Here is an 18172-nt window from a genome sequence, read left to right as displayed (position 1 = left end):
GCCAGGAGCGAGCAGCCTCGCTATACCTCCCTCCTTCTCTCTCCCCGACACACACACACGCGCACACACACACACACACACACACACACATGCACACACACACACACAACCACATGCTCACCCACTCCTCTTTATTGCCTGGTTATTAATCTATTTGTTACATTTTCTCCAGCCATTTCTCAAACAATGCTGCTTGCTTGTACCTTTCTTCATGAATGCTAATGAGTAGCCCTGAACAACAGAACCCCACTGAGCATTCAGATTGCTGCTCCAACTTCCCCTCTTTTCCGTGACTCTTTTTCTCCCCTAATGCGGTCCACATGTGAATGGAGCTCTCTTGCTGAAATTGGAAGGTGAAATGAAGTGAGGTGCGGGTTTATCTAATATATCTAATTCTGTAATTACTTTCTATTTCACAATGCCTCAAGTCTGCTGGAACCCAGCTGCAATGTAATAAATTGTCTTGGTACACGACCAGCGCTTATAATGCACATTTTAGGTTGCACCAATGAACTCTAATATTGGCACATGAAATTGATTTTTTTTTCTCCTTCTCAGATTTCTGTCCTTGTCCAATTTCTTTCACTGAACTTGTGGCACAAAATTAGATGCCAGAGCACCGTTCTCGTCTACATTTCCTCTCCTTTACTTTCATTAGAAGATTTTGTCCGCATCTCCCTGTTACACAGCACATACTGACTCTGAGAATCGCATCTTCCATCTTTAATGTGAAATGCTCTAAAAGGATCTGTGAAATGCCAGGGAATTCAGATAATACAGCCAGACTCCGAAGAGCAAAACGTTGAATGATAAATGAATGATAGAGAGAAAATAATTCAATGAAGCAATAAAAATCTACTTTTCAGTCAAGTATGTACACGGTAAGATGACAAAAGGATAAGACATCAAATTATAGCAGTGACACATGCATTACAGGGTAAGGTGCTATCCATATAGACCATGTGAGCATGTACGAGAAAGGAAGGGGATGGAATTCCATGATGGGCTTGTGAAGTTTCATCCTTGCAGGGTCTAAAATTAACACCCGCCACCTCCACCTAATGCAGGTAAACTGTTGGCTGTGGCAGATGAAATTGCCCCGGTTGCCACGTTGGAGGGCGTTTGTTCTTTAAACCCTTTGATGTGTATGATCAAACGGGTGAGATCAGTCTTGTGTGGTTACTGGAGCGTACAAACCAAACGGGTGATTAGAACTCTGCAGTAGAGCATTCAGTCTCGTATGTGACATCACAATGGCAACAGGCCGTAACAAAACTTACCTAGGCTATTCTCACACAGAAGTAATCAAATTACAAGTCTTTACAACACCATGCCCTCAAATTAAGACATCAACATTCAGACGCTTGCACACTTGCCTCTAGATTGCACAGAAATCGACCAGCTACAACGGAGCTCTGCAATGTACATAGCTGCGCTACAGCTAGGAAACGGCATATACAATGACAGCATTGACAATAATCCCAAAAGCTGTTTTACAGGTCAGATTTCAATGCAAAAAAAAAGTTATACTTTAACAAATTACTGCATGCAATTTGCAATGTTATGATTAAGCATGCAGTTATAAAAAAACATTACGATTATTGTGCGGAAATTCATCTGGTTGACTGATCATGAAACGGGCTATTTCTAAAATATAACGAATAATTTTCATCTGAGATGTTTTCAAAACAATACAAACCCTGATTTCAGCAACTTTCCGGTGCATTTCCGATTAGAATTCCCTATTTGAATTTAAAAACAAAAAGTTGTTAATAGTTGTGATGTATTCCTCATGACTTGCTTAATTGGCTGGTAAAAAATCAGAGAGGCCAGAAGAAATTCTGCACCTATCTGCCACAGCGGCTGTTGGAGAAACAAGACCCTGCAGCTACGTCTTCACCTGTATACCCTACACACTACAGAGCTCCCTCCACCTGCAACTTCAGATAGCCACCATCCTACATCTATGCGGCCATCAGTCAAACAGCAGAGCATAGCCACTAACAGTACAGCACATCTTCACCGGTAGCACCGGGAAAAATAGTGGTACTCACTTTAAATGACAGCACACCAAACATTACTGCCTGCAACTGTGCAGATGTTCACGTCGAAAAGAGAAGGGAAACAAATGCAAAATGTGAATCAAGGAGGGACAGAGATTTGCTCTTTCATCCAGTCAAGCTAACATCAATCTGAATTGTATAGTCCCACTAGTCATGCCTTCTGTTGGAATGGCTGTAATATAGCTGGGGAATTACTTTTGCTTTGCTGCTTAATTGCATGAAGCAGAAGCAATCCATGACGTCCAACTTTCTTATATGTAAGGCATTTCCAAAGTTCTAGCAGAGTATCTGCAAACATCTATTTTGATTTAGTGAATACATTTTTCCCTGTGGTGTCAAATCTTCCATCTGCGCAAAAGAAATGTAAACAATTCAGTATTACAGACTTATACTCAAACATGCTACACTTGGCAATATATAGTCAAAGGTAGTGCTGTGGAATATATATTTAAGCTATGGCTTCACAGCACAACAGAAGATGAATCAACGACTGACTGGAATTTTCAGCAGTGGGCTTTTCAGAGACTGAATGTCAGTGCTTCCAGTTTAGCTCAGTTGGAAGAAAAATCCCATACACACATGCATGTGTGTGTGTGTGTGTGTGTGTGTGTGTGAGTGAAAGTGTGTGTGTGTGTGTGTGTGTGTGTGAGTGAAAGTGTGTGTAGATATATGTGTGTGTGTGTGTGTGTGTGTGTGTGTGTGAGTGAAAGGGTGTGTAGGTATGTTTGCATGTGTGTGTGTGAGTGAAAGGGGGTGTGTAGGTATGTTTGTGCATGTGTGTGAAAGGGTGTGTAGGTATGTTTGCATGTGTGTGAAAGGGTGTGTAGGTATGTTTGTGCGTGTGTGTGTGAATGTGTGTGTGAGAGTGAAAGTGACTGTATGTATGCTGAGGGAAGGGGATGAATAGGGGGTGGAGGTATGTTTGTGTGTGTGTGTGTGTGAGAGAGTGAAAGTGACTGTATGTATGCTGAGGGAAGGGGATGAATAGGGGGTGGAGGTATGTTTGCGTGTGTGTGAGCGCGTGTGTGAGTGAGTGAAAGTGACTGTACGTACGGTGAGGGAAGGGGATGAATAGGGGGTGGAGGGCTGATCAGGGAATGGCAGGGGGGCTTGCCGTTTTTATGAATCAGGTCCGTTTGGAAACGAGCCGTTAGGCCCGTCTTTATTGCTCAAATTACCAGAGCCGGTCCTTGTCCTGTTTGCCCTTAATTAACAAGCATTCAATTCCCCTATTAATTAGCACAAGCTATTAGCTATTTTACATCACTCTTCATTTGTAGACAATTAAAAGCCCTATTATTAAAAGCATGCCGCACGGTTAATTGTGCGCGTGGCTCATCAGCGAGGCAACTAAAGAGATTGCTAGGACTCGTGCGCCCGTGAGTCAAGGCAGGGGATTTTGCCAATCTTTCTCATCTCTGAGTAAAGTTCTAAAAACCCTTGCTCCTACTTTTCTCTAATAAAAAAACTTCACATGAGCAGTGTTGCCACCCACTGTTACTAAAATGACTGCTTGACTTGGATTAATTAAAAAAAAAAACCTTTTTGCTTTCATTATATCATTAAAGGTTTTCATCCAACGTTATTGCACTTTGCAGCATTGCGTCCCTACAACGCGTTGCATAATCTATGGAGAGTGCTCTCCGGAGTTGTTGAGAACGGTTTCTCCCACTGTGTGTATGTTAGCTGCGCAGCGCTGTGGGCTAAGGACCACAGCTGCATAGGAGACAGCACGCCCGATTCATTCCCCTGCATTTCACTGGGGCCTTCAATGACATCATGCACAAGCCTTCATCCCATCAGCCCCTTTAGAAGTGGATGCTCCACCCCGAGTGGTATCCATTAATGACATACCTAGCGTACTATAATAAACATAATGGCATCTTTGGCGTCCTTTCTGTTTTTAAGCCTTCAAAACCCAAATGATAATATGAATCGCTCTGTAGAGGCACATCTTCAAAACATATGCAACCACACATTCCTAGCTTTAAGTTTTCAATTGAATTTTTGCTACCAATTTGACAAAAGCTGATAATCACAAATTTCAACCAAAATAGTCACTGAAGGGTTAATCATATTCATGTGTGGTAGGGTCAAGAGTCACACTGTATAACCTCATGCTGTGATGTTATGAAAGTACAACATTTCAACCATGAATATGTAGTTTTCAATGACTGTACTTTTCAGAATGCTACGTCCTTTTAAAAAGATTTAGTAATACAGGGATAAGATTAATCAGGCTAATGCATCCTTTTACATCACAAATGCATTTCCATTAAGAATTCATACAGCCCTTCTCAGTGTAATCAAAGACCAATGCAAGCCATTACGGAATGAGGCCTGGGGGTCTGTGCCAAGTTGTTTTTCAACATTGACTTCTGCAATCTCTACAGCCCAACACCGATCACTCCCTAAGAAGCTCTGACCACTGTGAAAAATCAGCACCAGCCTTTTAGGCTTTTATGAAATGTATATGGCACTGACTGAACAGAGTCCGTGTCTGGCCCACGTGAAACGCTGCCTCTTGCTCATTAAGGAAAAGCGTCATCCGGAAATCAGAAAGGTGCAAAATTTTTAACTGCTACACACAGACAATAACCCTTAAGCCTTGATTATTTCCGTCTCGGAAAATTTAAAAATTCAATCACTTAGGCTGCGGCAGCAGCTGGCTCATTGGATGAGCGCTGAAAGAATGCCCCACCGTAACAAGGAAAATGATAACCTGATAACCCCATCCCGATATCCCCCATGTGTGCCCGAGTGGACAGAGCAGCTCTGACCTTCAGGGACCGAATGCGTGCGCTCACAGCTCGGCCCATCGGCACCGCCCCCGGCATCTGTCATTTGCATTATCCCGTAAAGCGTTCATTTCAAATTTGGTCATCGTCCAATGTTAATGACCGGGAAAAATAAATTCGGGGGCCAGTGAAAACCACATCCGGAATGAACAAGAGCAAGCGCTATAATCACAGTCTGAACTGCCAGGCCAGGAACATATCACTTTAGAGTATAGGCAGCTAGCTGTTTCCCCCAGCTTTGTCTGTAATGGTTTTCGGTAATTGATCCTGGCTGCCTTTGTTGAGGGAGCATGATCATGTGACAAGGGCTGTAATGGATTTTTTCCCAGCTGCCTCTTAATGTCCCTTGGGCATCATACAGTATATAGTCCATACCTCTAAAACATACTGTGAAATGCCACTTGCAGATAGATGAAACAAAGGGGGGGGATTTCACTCAAAAAAGGACTCCCTAGCCAGTGGATATTGGGCCGGGTTGGGGTCCTTGCAAGTCACACGGAAGAGTGCTGCTTCAGAAAGACGGGGTGCGGTGGGGGGGTTGGATGGGGGGTGTCAAACCTGTGCAGCACTCCCACACTCTCCCTCTCACTCAGGCATGCCTCTCGTACCCAGGGCTTAACGAGTTGGGATAGCAGCTGGGCATGGCATGACTGACAGAGCAATTACTGCTAACATGGGCTTTGATGGAGCTGCAGACGTCTCCAAATAGAATTTCACTATTTTGTTGCGTCAGTCAGTTACAGGAAGGTTTTGTAAAAAAGCTAAATTGCCAGACTGATTCAAAGCAGGTAAAAATGGCTAGACTGATTCAAAGCAGAGCATTGCTGCTTGTGAACCACTTCTATTTTGTTTATTAAAAAAAGAAATGTATCCTTGTCCAAGGTTAGTTTCATCCAACTTTTGCTGAAAGTTATTTCATGATGCATTGTTGTCAATAAAGCCCCATTTCCTTTGGGAAACTACATAGGCCCTTTTCTAGTCTCTCTTTACTTATTTTCTTAACTTGGAGGAGAGAAATATGAAGCCACTTGGCTATGGGTTAGATGGTTGTAAAATGGATGGTTGCCTTTCAGAAATGCACAGAACTTAAATACTAAGGTGTATCTGCATAAAATGCAATACAGTGCTTATTGAAGTGACATAAATGAGACTCCAACTGATTGAAATGGAAATATAACGTATACAGTCAACAGAGGATTTTTTTTATTCGCGAATAAAAGCAGAAATCCTGTTTTAAGAAATTCTCCTTAACTTCCCTCACTTGTTCCCAAGTCAGATATGGCGAGATGCCTTTTAAGACGCTGAAGCGAACTTGCCTATTACTGTACTTGCCTTTCCTCTCAGTGTAAGAGCCCCGAGCATCATCTGTCAGTTCAGCCATACTGTCTGTTCCCCACAGATACGGCGCGGCGTAATGCTATAAAAGCCCAGGACGCCACCAGCGGAATTGCATTACGCACACTGATTTTTTAATTTGTTTAGGAGGAGAAGCTGCCCGCTGACGCTCCGCTCTATCAATCTAACAAATAAGAAAGCGCAGGGGGGGCCCCGCTGGCTCACCCAGTGGGCCGAAAAGGGTCGCCACCTTGCAGAAGAGCAGGGAAACGTGGACACGCTTCTTTTAAAAAAAAAAAAAAGATTATACGCAGAGACAGAGGAGCATGAAGCTCAGCTGATGAGAGAAATGGAAAGCCATTCCACATCAGAGCTTTATGTCCTGTTTATTATGTTTTCTTTAGGTAATAAAAGCAGATAACATTGCCTGTTCTTAATTGGGAAGGCGTGCATTATGGAACATATGGCACTGCCGCGATCAAGCACTAATAGGAATCTGAAAATAAAAAAATGTAAAATTGAGCTTCTGTATGCATTATAAAAAAAAGAGCATTTCAATAGAGTAGTAGAAGTGTTTGCATCACCAGCGTTGGAGACGCACGTGATCTACAGAAAGCATCTCCATGGCTGAAGGAGAAAAGAAAATAAAACAACAGGCCTTCTGAGAACACAGAGGAGAGCAAAAATCAACGGGTTCAATTAATGTTCTCGAGCCCTTCCTCACGCAGCTAGGGGGAGTGGATGAATGTAACATTAAAAAAGTCCCTAAGACCTGTGGAGCGTGCTTCCACCATACTCCCACACACGAGCTGCACATTGGCTTTGATCCACTTAACCAAACCCTACCGAGGTCCACTTGGGAGGTACATTACCGAACATTGCCTTAAAGTCCCGTTTGGGTAGCTATGACCAGGAGCTATTCGCATTACGCTAAACTCCTGGCTCGACATCCCCCCAACACGCAGACTGCCTTCGTTCCTCCAAACGCGATACTGATGGAGAATGTCAAAGAGCGCTCGCTCACTTAAGAGCAGCAGCTAGGTCAGCTCCCCTCGCTCGGCCATTCATCACACGGCGTAACCTGCTTTCTGTAATTCGGTGTAAATACAGCACTCTATCTCCTCTAATTACCACACCTCCGGGGCCAGGACGGATCCCAGCGCTCAAGCAATGTGTTTTAATCTGATTGCTGTCTCTCACTGGGGGACGGAACCTTTCCCCCAGTATAAAATCTGGGGCCCAAGGAATATGCTTTCTGCAGATAGAGATAAAGGTTTCAACTTCGGGGTTAAAAGTGACTGCTCCACTGATAAATACAGACGTAGCAATCTTTTCACTCTTTCTTACTGTCTGCCCCTTGCTCTTTTTTTATTCTTTTTCCTGCCCTGCATGCATGGTTTGATCAGACAAATCAAAACAGCTTGCCTTATTTCTTTTATTTTATCTGTAGCTGTCACAAGAAGATTATTAGTTCGGAATTTTCTCTGCTTCTTTGCAGTATATTTTAAAAATGTAGGCTAAATGGTGCTCAAACATCTTGACCACTTACTGCTGCATAATTCACTAATTATTTGCTTAAGCGAGCTCATTGAATTTTGTGTCTTCCCTTGAGCAGATTAAAATACCTTTAAATCTAACTAGCAAGTGGATTAAATACTACGGTTATTTAAAGCTATAGTTACTGAAAGTTCCAGTTTCTGACATGTCACGATTAGGACTCAATAAGACAGCTGTTAAATCACTGGTTTTAAGTAGATCATATACATATTAGCATTGGTTATTTGAAAAAATATGGATGTTTTCAGAAGTGAATGGAAAGATTCAAAGATCATATTAGCCTCAAACCAGTTGGCATACTCATGGGCACACTACTATGACATACAGACAGCTTTTTAACACACTGCAATTCACTGATACGTTCATAGCTACATCTCTGCAGCCACTTCGTTTTCAGCAGAGATGTTTAGTGTTTATCCCATCTGCAAAAGTGGTTCATGACCGCATTAGCTGTGTCATGACCAATATTGCTTAAACGGTATGATAAAATTCATGCGGGCCAGGGTTCACCGACTTAGCCCCCCCTCCCCCCCCACCACACACTGTTTAATTAAGGCACACTTTACTTTTTTTTCCCACACGTACAATGTCCTCCAGCAATTACCCATATGAAGGGGGCCCTCTTGACGTTTTTCACACCTCTGTAATTTGCACGAGCGCAGAAAAGATCAGCGTTCTGGCCCCTGCTATTCAGCGATGATCCGGAAATGTGGCTGGTGAAAAGCGGCGTCTCTCCAGCCTATCGAGTCCCGGCCTCCCACGCCGCCAGCGCTCTTCGCCGGGGCGAGGGGGCACGGCTCTGTTTGATTGGCCGTCCCTGAGCGCGCATCTGATGGCAGACTTCGGCGTCTGTAGGCAGAGGCGCGTTCGGCCACATCTTCCCCTCTTCGGAACGGTCACAGACTCATTTCCATGCCGCGAGCGGCCCCTTCTCCTCTTTGAAAGGAGGGTCATCTCGCAGTTCTGCAGCTCCCTCCAAACAGGGGCTTGAAGAAACAAAATGACAGCTTCCGATGCCCCGGTCATTCACTGTTGTTTATGTCAACGGCCACCGTTAAGGCACCGGTATCTTCAAAACGAAACCGAATATGTTCTGCTCTCCCGGGAAGGAAAGGTAAAGTCAGATGTGCGGAAACCAAGTATCGTATTCTGTATGATGAATAATGATAATAGGCCAATAATAGCCATATGAATGCAAACATTAGGCAAGAACATGTTAACCACACAACAATAAAGTTTAATCTCGTTTTAACGGAAAACACATCTTAAATATTTTATTACATCATGGAAAACCTTAAAAACATCAGAAGTGAAGTCCACTTGCTTCCTTTCAGAAAAATCTGTTTACTTTTATTGACTGCTCAAATTTGTTAAAAGCTGAAGTGATCAGTTTTAAAAAAGCACAAAACAGACAAATGGCGATATAATTAACATGGGCCATGTTTTATTTAGTGCATCATTTGTTTTTGGTCGTGGGCGTGCATTCCTGCCTCCTCTCTTGCGCTCTCTCAATGCATCTGACCTCGGGCCGGGCCGAGCTCGGGCTTCAACTCATTCAGGCCGAGTTGGGCGGGGCCAGGACTTTCCCGCTCGCGGAGAAATTTAAAACTGCGTTTGTCGACATGTCGTTTGGAGTATACTGCCTACTTTATTCTTCAGGCCTTTGTTAATACTGATACTATAATACAAACCAAATACCATAGCTAAATGTTGCCAATTATTGTCTTTCAAAATAGGAATATTTTTGAGCGATACTTGATCTGAGATGTGGATTTAAATCACTCTCAGTGAATGTCCCCATCTTTAAATGTGAACTATTGACATGAAGTATAAACTGAGTAAAATTAGGTAGGAAGCGATCGGACTGGACAGCATACACCCGTGCAGTGCAGACGAAGCCTACACAAATATGGAGTACGCAGACAGGGAATCAGAATAGGAAATGCTGGGCAGTCTGCTGTGCTTTGCAAGCGACTCCATCTAATTGTCTTTTCCCATTAGCCTGTGACCAGTGGTTGGCAGACTTTGACTATTTCCTGTGGCAGATGCCTGCCGTTTCGATGGCTGCCCCTGATAGACTTATGACAGATGTCAAGGCTCCTGTTGAACGGGCACACTCGATCACGCGTTCCCTGTTTCACACGTCAGCCCCGCGCTGCTCCGCGTCTGGCAGACCTGCCCGGCCCTGTGACACCACCCCACCTCCGCATCCGTCAGTCTCCGGCTATTACCCTCGACAGCCATCACATAAGCGCCCGGCGTTTCCCATGCAAATGCGCCGCGCATTACCGCCGTTTGAATCCTAATGCGGCGGAAGAGCTCGGAGGACAAAGCCCACTTCCTTTTCAAAGTTAAACCGTGTCTCGGAGAACAATGGCCGACTGTTAGCCGGCTAGCTGTTGTTTTCACACACAGATCCATACCGTAAATGAATGAACCGCACATGAGATGTAGACCAGTTAACAAACAGTTCAGGTATCATACAGTATAAGTCATATTTTAAATGTAAAATATTTTTAAAAATCAATATAAAAATACATTTCTGCAAAGGTGTTTTATCACATAAGTACACGCAAACAGTTATCTGCACACAAAAATATGGGGATATAAAAAAAGGTTTGCTAAAGATGTGCTTACCAATAAGTGAAAACAGTGTGCAGATCCTGAAGTTACTACCACAGGCAGCATATTCTTTATTTGTTCTGCTTTTCTGTGTTGTGCATCAGCATCGCCACCGTTTGACTCGAACGTGGCCAGGTTTACGCATGGTGCAATTTCCCTTAAGCTCGCTACACATAATATGATTCTTTCCAACTGTAAGGAACTGTACTGCGAATTAATCCGACGCACGCTGCAAGTGGACGGCCGCAGAATTTGTAGAGTCAGGGCTGACGCAACCGCATAAGCTCAGAAATCGGGGGACTGCGCTCCGTGTTAAACCCCAACTCTCAGAAATCATTTGGAGCCACACAGTGCTGCCCACCAGTCACTGATGCTGCCCCAGGCACTTATAAAGCACTTACCATAACCAGGACACACAGTCACCAGCGTTTTCAATCATACCGCCTGACTACTTGCTCCCATTCGCTGTGCCTCTGTTGTTTGCGGAGGTAGTTGTTTGCAGACGGATTAAATAAACCCTCTTGCTTTCGCAGAGCTCAATAAATTCCTCTCTTTCTGTCCATTGTGAGTTCTGGCCTGTTTGAATGGTATCTTTATTATTCTTATTCCATGGCTGTCTGGCCCGGTTTTTGCTGAAGTCTTGTAAGATACACTTATGGCCAATGGAAAAACTCTGGTTTTTATTAGTGCTTCATGTACTACATACTTCATAGTGGGATTCCCCCCACTCCTCCTGACACACAATAAACAGGTATCCGCAAACATTTTAAAATTGCTTCATATCCACTCCCACTTTGTACAATGCACACAAGATGAACTGTTATCATCAGTAGGACCTGACACACTATTCAATCCAAAGTGTCAAGCTGAGTCACAATTTCAGCATCTACAAACGAACCATGGCAAACTCAGAGGCAAATAAAAAAGCGGAATCAGTAACGTGTGTATTAGGCATTGCACATTATCAATGACAGACAACAGAGGTCATTACATTAATGCAAGAGTAATTTCCAAAATGTATTCATTTAATATTCAGTTTAATGAATTATTTGATAACCCTACTCAAATTGCTGTTATTTACTATGAAGATCATTTAGAGAATTACATCTAAGAGCCAAACTATTGTCTTCAATTGTCTCAATGCAGTACATATTTTGCTTACTGGTACTGTCGTAGGGATATTTTTCTGTTATGTGTGTACTTGTAGGCTCTATGATGGTGTGGTCATATGTGGTAAGATATATGGTCAACCATTTTGAAAATATGTTGGAATTATTTGGACGAAGGAAAAAGTTAACACAAAGCCCTACTCCTTTAGCAACTCTCCCACTGCAACCATACATTGATTCTTTGTTGTGCTCTTGTGCCATTTCCTTGCATATATTTCATTCCACCCAAATTTCAAAGAGTACTTTGGCCTGCATTTGTACAAGGTGGTTATTTTGGTCACTACCAGTAATTCAGAATAGTGTGTTCTTAATATCATCGCAATGAGTAGACAGTGGAAGTTAATTTATTCAATTAATGGATCCATGTAAACGAAAGGTCCATGGACCTGTGTAGCATCTGCTCTAAACTGATGTCCATGACTGGGAAGGGAAATCCTAGTATAGGAAATTCAAATGATATCCCTCCTTTTAAAATGACATACCTTTTTCCATTTCCCCCTGCCGAGAACTGTTGTTTGATGTTCATATATGCCAGACACATCTAAGCGCAGCAAGGAATCTCTGTTGCCTTTAAATTCTACAGCAGGTGCGTATGAACGCACCTGAAATTGACAAGAATCATTGCATGAATAAATCAGATAAGATGCTTATCAGCTCTGAAACAGAACACTGACTGGGCAGACAGATGAAAGAAAAGCACCTCGGGTTTTACTGTGTTGGTATAAGATCAACACAAGGCTGCATTTTCAAAACACAATAAAAACTGGGGACTCAACCACCACTGCCAGAGATAGCCAGTATTTATAAAAAATAAAAATAAAAAGTCCTGTGCATTTTCACTATCAGAAGATGATTCTCTAATCAACATCTCTACCACTGGCCCTCTCATATGGAAGCATATCCGCGCCAAAATTCAAATGAAAATGCAAATCGCCAATTGCATTTCGTTTTCATTCGATGTGCGCAAAAACCATGACATAATTCAGACGAAAATGCAAAAGCCCACTTTGCTTTTTCATTTTCAAGTCAATGTACAGACTTTATCTGACAATTTTAAAATTTAAATGCAAAGTACATTTCATATTCATTTTTCTTGCCCTCTATGACACAACCCTGTCATAATTTCAATGAAAATGAAAAACCATATTTGAAATAGCACATTCTTATTGTAACCACATTTTCCATGACAAGAATGAAATGATAATTCAATTGGCCATTTATCATTTCATTTTCTTTTTTTTTTGTGGCACAAGGGTGACATAAATCAAATGAAATGGCATTTATTTTATCGAAGGGCATTGTTCGTGGGAGGCAATATTTATAATTCACTTAAATTTTATTGCCGTGTAAATTTTGTGGCTAGGTTTAGTGATCCACTGAAAGTGACCATGTAGCTATTGTAGCCCTAAATTAGCTAGCTAGTCACCGGAAAAGTTGGTTTCGGTTAACTAACTAACTAACTGAACATCAGGCCACATGGCGTGTCGTAACATTGTTTACCCCATTTCTTTTCTAATACACTTGTGAGCCATTCCTACACCCAAACAATTAATAAATTGCATTAACTATCCAGCTATTGCAGTACAACCGAAATCTTTAGACACCACTGTGTGGGGACATCTTGGTTGGATTTTAACTGCCCCCCGTAACGCCCCTTAATGTGATTGACAGGTCTTTTGACTTTGAAAATGCAGGAGGGATTGCATCGTCAATTAGAATTTTGGCAGGGTTTTTTAATGACTCCACAAAAATAATCATGCAAACAGAAGCAAAGCATTTCTTTGAATGTCACCTTTGTGCCATTTAATTGTCACAAAAAAATGAAAATGAAATAATAAATGACCAATTAAATTATCATTATATTTTTTAATGGATAGTACGGTTACAATAAGAAACTGCTATTTCAAATGTGGTTTTTCATTTTAATTTGAATTATGACAGCGTTATGCCATAGAAGGCAAGAAAAATTTAATATGAAATGACTTTGCATATACATTTTCAAATTTATCAGATAAAGTGTGTACATGAACTTCAAAATGAAAATGCAAAGTGGGCTTTTGCATTTTCATTTGAATTTTGGCACAGACATGCTTCCATACACACATGTCCATGACATCATTGTCATGGAAACAAAAAATCCCATGAAAAAACATATAAAAGTCCTGATTACCAACCACCACCCATACATTCAGGAACCACTATGTAGATAAGATATAATACATTACATTACATTACAGGCATTTAGCAGACGCTCTTATCCAGAGCGACGTACAACAAAATACATAATCGCCGGGGACACAAAGAGTAGACAAACAATATAGAAATGCACGTAAATAAGGGCAATGAAAATAAGATGTGACGAGCACTGCAGAATGCTGCAAATGATATATCTCTGTAAGAAACACTTAAACAATCGGGGAAACTGCCTTGTGTGTTTATACTGTAGCTACACCACTATTGCGCATGACATCAAAATATACCCTTGGGTCAGTTCTACGTTTGTAATCTGGAGTTTGCTCATTATTACGTCAAAATACACACGCAAGTGTCCTGGGATTAATGGAAATGAAATATTGACGATCTAAGCATACAGAAGAAGGCTGTGCGTTTTTGGGATTTTTTGCATGAATGATCGTAAAGTGACACGTTTTTGTGTTCGTGAAAAAGCACTGCTTTCAGCGTTGGCTCTACCAAAATGTAACATCACATGTCAGCCGCGTGAATAATCGGAAAGTGACACGTCGGTCCTCAGCCTAAGGAAGCGGATATCGATCTTACCATTTGGGTCGACTTGTGGACTTCACCACTGGAGACATCCCGTCCCGGTAGAGGCTTTTGGTCTTGCTGAAGTTGACGATGTTGAAGATCACCCTCTGGAAGGCACAACGAAGCGTCCCGTTACAACTGGGCTGCATTTTATCACAGCTGAAATGAACATTGCTGTGCAATTGGATTGTGCACACCAGTGTAGAAACACCGCGCTCATCTCCAGCTTCACATGCCAGTTCTGATGTATTTGAGCCGTACAGTGTAAGTCAGAGTAATGATATGTATAGGGTTCAGCAGCATTTGACAGATGATGTGTATGAAGCGTTCAATGGAGTTACAGTGGGGATATAACATATCGCTTTTTTTGTTGTTTGGTAACCGAATATTTCCAGGCATTATGATTTGCAGCAACGCATTACTAGACATATGCAGACAAGATTGCTCTTCAATAATATAACAGGTGTCCATGGCTTGCCTTGAATAAAATCATGAGGCAATAACAGACTAATTGCTCAAATGTTATATCACAAAAAGATCTTAATTGGTTCAGATGGTTCTGTTGGGTCAACAAACACTTTATTCAGATAAGACAGCCTCTGAGATTGAATTTGCATCGCTCTAATGAGCATTGCAAGGGCATTGCATGCAATTCAAACAAGCATTCTGATGTCTGGAGAGTGAGATTTGTATTACGAGGGCAATTCAAATTAATGTTCCTTTGTAAAAACGATCTTGTTTTTTTTTATGGTTTCCTTTTGCAAATGCTTGTGACTGCTTTTAAGCTAAACATTCTAAACTTTATTTCATGCCGGTACTCATTCAAAGTTACACTGGAAACCTTTTATGACCTGTACATGACATTAAAACTAGTTAATAAATGCAAATTGTCCCACGTAGACATATTGTTCCACGTAGTGGGGAGGAACCCACCCTAAAATAAAAGAAAAAGAGAAAAGGGGAGCTCTCAGATAAAACCGAGCCCATAAAATAGAGCACATAAAATAGAGCCCATTTAAAAATGAAGGAAATGTTCCATCTGACCCAATTAAACTTTTTAAAGAGTAAAAAGTTAAACATTTCAAACTGTGCCGCGTAGCCTCAATCCGACTTAAAAGCAGCGAGCCTGTAATGTTACTGTGACACTTTATTAACGCGGCTCACCGCGAGAGACAGGCTTAGCATGTAGCGACGCGAGTCTTCCCATAGCGAGCGCCGATAAGCAAGTCGGTTTCGACAGAGTGGATGCATAACTGGATAAAGGAGAAATATGAAAGGAAATCACCTTTAGATGGGACGTATCTGCAGAAACAGATATCGCCTCTGTTCCCGCAGAAGCGCTAGCCGAACGGATGAGTGTGCTGGAGCGGACAAGCCACCAGTGGGCCAGCTAGGCTTTAAAAGGCACGTTCACGGCTGGGTGAGTAATATTTCATGCTTTGCTGTTGCACAGAGGCCCCCTTCCTCCAGGAATCAGATTAGGATCAGGGGGGAAAAAAAGGGGCAGAGAAATAAATAAATAAATGTATAAATAATGATGATAATAATATCGCCATGCAGTAAATGACTCCTATTGATAGACCATATCAAATTACTAACTAACTCCAGGTGGTGGAAGTTAACTGTGTGCCGCTGAAATCCTATTACCCCCCCCCCCCGCCCCCCCGCCCCCCGCCCCCCCTCACAGGAGCAGGGATTGGCGGCCCGATTCAGACCTAGGTAAAATGACATTTAACTGATGTTCAGACTGGCAGCAGGCTCCTGTACGGCGGAGATAAGACCATCGCTGCTGGCATTTCAATTACACTTTACTGCCCCGCACATCTGTTGCCAGCCTACTTTCGGCTTTTTCCTCCAGCGGACGCGTCCCCGTTCCCCCGCCTCGCCTCGCCTGGCTCCGGCCTCCTTTCTTCCTCCTCCTCGCGTTCAGATTGTCTTATTTAGCGGCGGCGGCGCGTGGCTGTAATGCATTTGCGGAAACGCGTTAGGCTTCGTTTGGGGGGGGGGGGGGGGGGGGTGATGGCTCTCCAACGCTGCGTCGGGTAGGCTAGCAGAGAGCCCCGGTGTTTCTGCTGCCAGGCCCAGGTGATTAATAACAGGGCCTCCCTTTCCGCTATCCTCCTCCTGCAGCCGATAAGGCAGAAGAAGAAGAGCGCCAGGCACAGAACTGCATGCAGAGGAGGAGCGAGGAAGCCTTTGCTTCAGGAGTTTATAGGAAGACTAGCTGATGCGAAATTATGGAGAAAAAAACCGGCATGTCATTCGACACGCAAAAAAGCACCCCAAACTCAGGTGAAGAAAAGGCACAAATGAATATTTCGCAGGATAAATGGGAGCGGTTAGGCGGGATGCGGCTGTGCTAATTGAAATAGTCAGGCGAGGCCCCGGAGGGCTGCGGGCGCGAGCGAGATCGCCCCTGTTACGTCAGTGCAATCATGCCTTCATCTGCTCATCTGCGACCATAAGCAATCACTCACGTTCACTTGGAACAGTGATGACAAGAGGGCAGCGGAGCAACACTGGAGGGTCATCTCGCAGCAATCCAATTTCCTCACATCAAGCGCGCCGTGAGCAGTTTATCATAAATTGATAAGCATTCCGGTCTCCTGTTTTGGAAAATTGGCATTAGTAGTTATTGCTTTTTTTTGTGGCACATATCACTTTTCTAAGTAACACCGCTGCTCCGCGGTAGATAATGTCACTCCTGTCAAATACATCATCGTGAGCCGAATCCTGCCTCCACCGACTCTCGCCGCGCCCTACCGACATCATATCCCGTCCAAATGGAGGATAACGGCGAGATGAGAGACAGAGGAAATGGTCATGTGGCGAGCTCTTTTTACCTCACGCTAATGAACTGGGCGTGTGTGGCATGTACACCCTATAGCACCCCACACCAACTCACTGGCTCCACGGGCCCTCCAGTCTTGTTATAAGGCTGTTGACAGAGAGCACCCATTTGGTACTCTCAGCCAGCACATAGTGGCAAAGTCCTAGTACTGATTTCATCTCCTTGTTTTTATCTACACTATATTTTGACACTGTGAAAAAACAAATGCACAAGAATTATTTTTCAAAAGTGTATTTCAATCCTCAGAAAAAAATAAAATAATTTAATAACTAGGTTCAAGCGTTCTATTTAAAAGCCGCTCGTGTTTCCTGTCTGCCGAACGTCCTTTCCAGGAGCGGGGGGACCGAGCATGTGAGCAGGCGATGCCTTGGTGGTGCCCTACCGCTGACCTCCACGCGGACGAGCGCTCAGGGCTCCCGGGCTCAGATAACCGAGACCGAGCCCCCCTGCAGAAACAGCCAACCAACTGTCTGGAGCCCGCGGCTCCTCCTGATGCTCATCGATCTGCAGTCGCACCTGCTCAGGGGAAGACCGCCATAAAATATTTAAGGAGACATCCGAAACTGAAGGAAAAACGAGCGATAAAAACGCTCATCGGTGGAACGCGTTAAAAAGCACAGCGACACGATTAAAAATAAAACTGCTTCAGCGACGCGCTACGCTTGTGTGTGAACACGCACAGGTGGTGGTGCTCACGGTGACCACGGGGTCATGGGCTAGTGGGGGGTTAAGAGGGGGACTGTGGAGTGAACTCTTCCCTCGATGGTGCACACTGTGGGGAACGGGCTGTCCGCCTCTTACGGCTTCGGCACCACAGCCACAGACGCCTGCTCTTACTTCTAACGGCAGCTCTTCCGCGGGCTTTGATCACTCGATGGCTGGTAAAGCGTTGCGACCGGACCGACGGCAGATTCGCACCGACGGACGCTGATGAGGCCCCGGAACAGAAGAGAGGAAGAAGAGAGTGGAAAGAGCAAAGCCGCCTCCAGCACTCTCACCCCAGGACAGCGT

At 43.4% G+C, this 18172-nt stretch overlaps 1 protein-coding gene across 2 annotated transcripts in view; it reads right to left on the bottom strand.

Moving 5' to 3' along the window:
• The window catches only part of agbl4 (AGBL carboxypeptidase 4), a 312915-nt gene that overhangs the window by 170903 nt on the left and 123840 nt on the right, over positions 1-18172 (bottom strand). For both annotated transcript variants that reach the window (XM_064333328.1, XM_064333329.1), the window contains exon 4: positions 14323-14417. In XM_064333328.1, coding sequence (XP_064189398.1) covers positions 14323-14417 — 95 coding nt within the window. The remainder of the gene's footprint in view (positions 1-14322; positions 14418-18172) is intronic.

Source organism: Anguilla rostrata, chromosome 4, assembly GCF_018555375.3.
Source record: "Anguilla rostrata isolate EN2019 chromosome 4, ASM1855537v3, whole genome shotgun sequence".
NCBI classification, from domain to species: Eukaryota; Metazoa; Chordata; class Actinopteri; order Anguilliformes; family Anguillidae; genus Anguilla; species Anguilla rostrata.
Note: the sequence above shows the minus strand (reverse complement) of the source record. Positions and strands in the feature narration are given on the sequence as shown.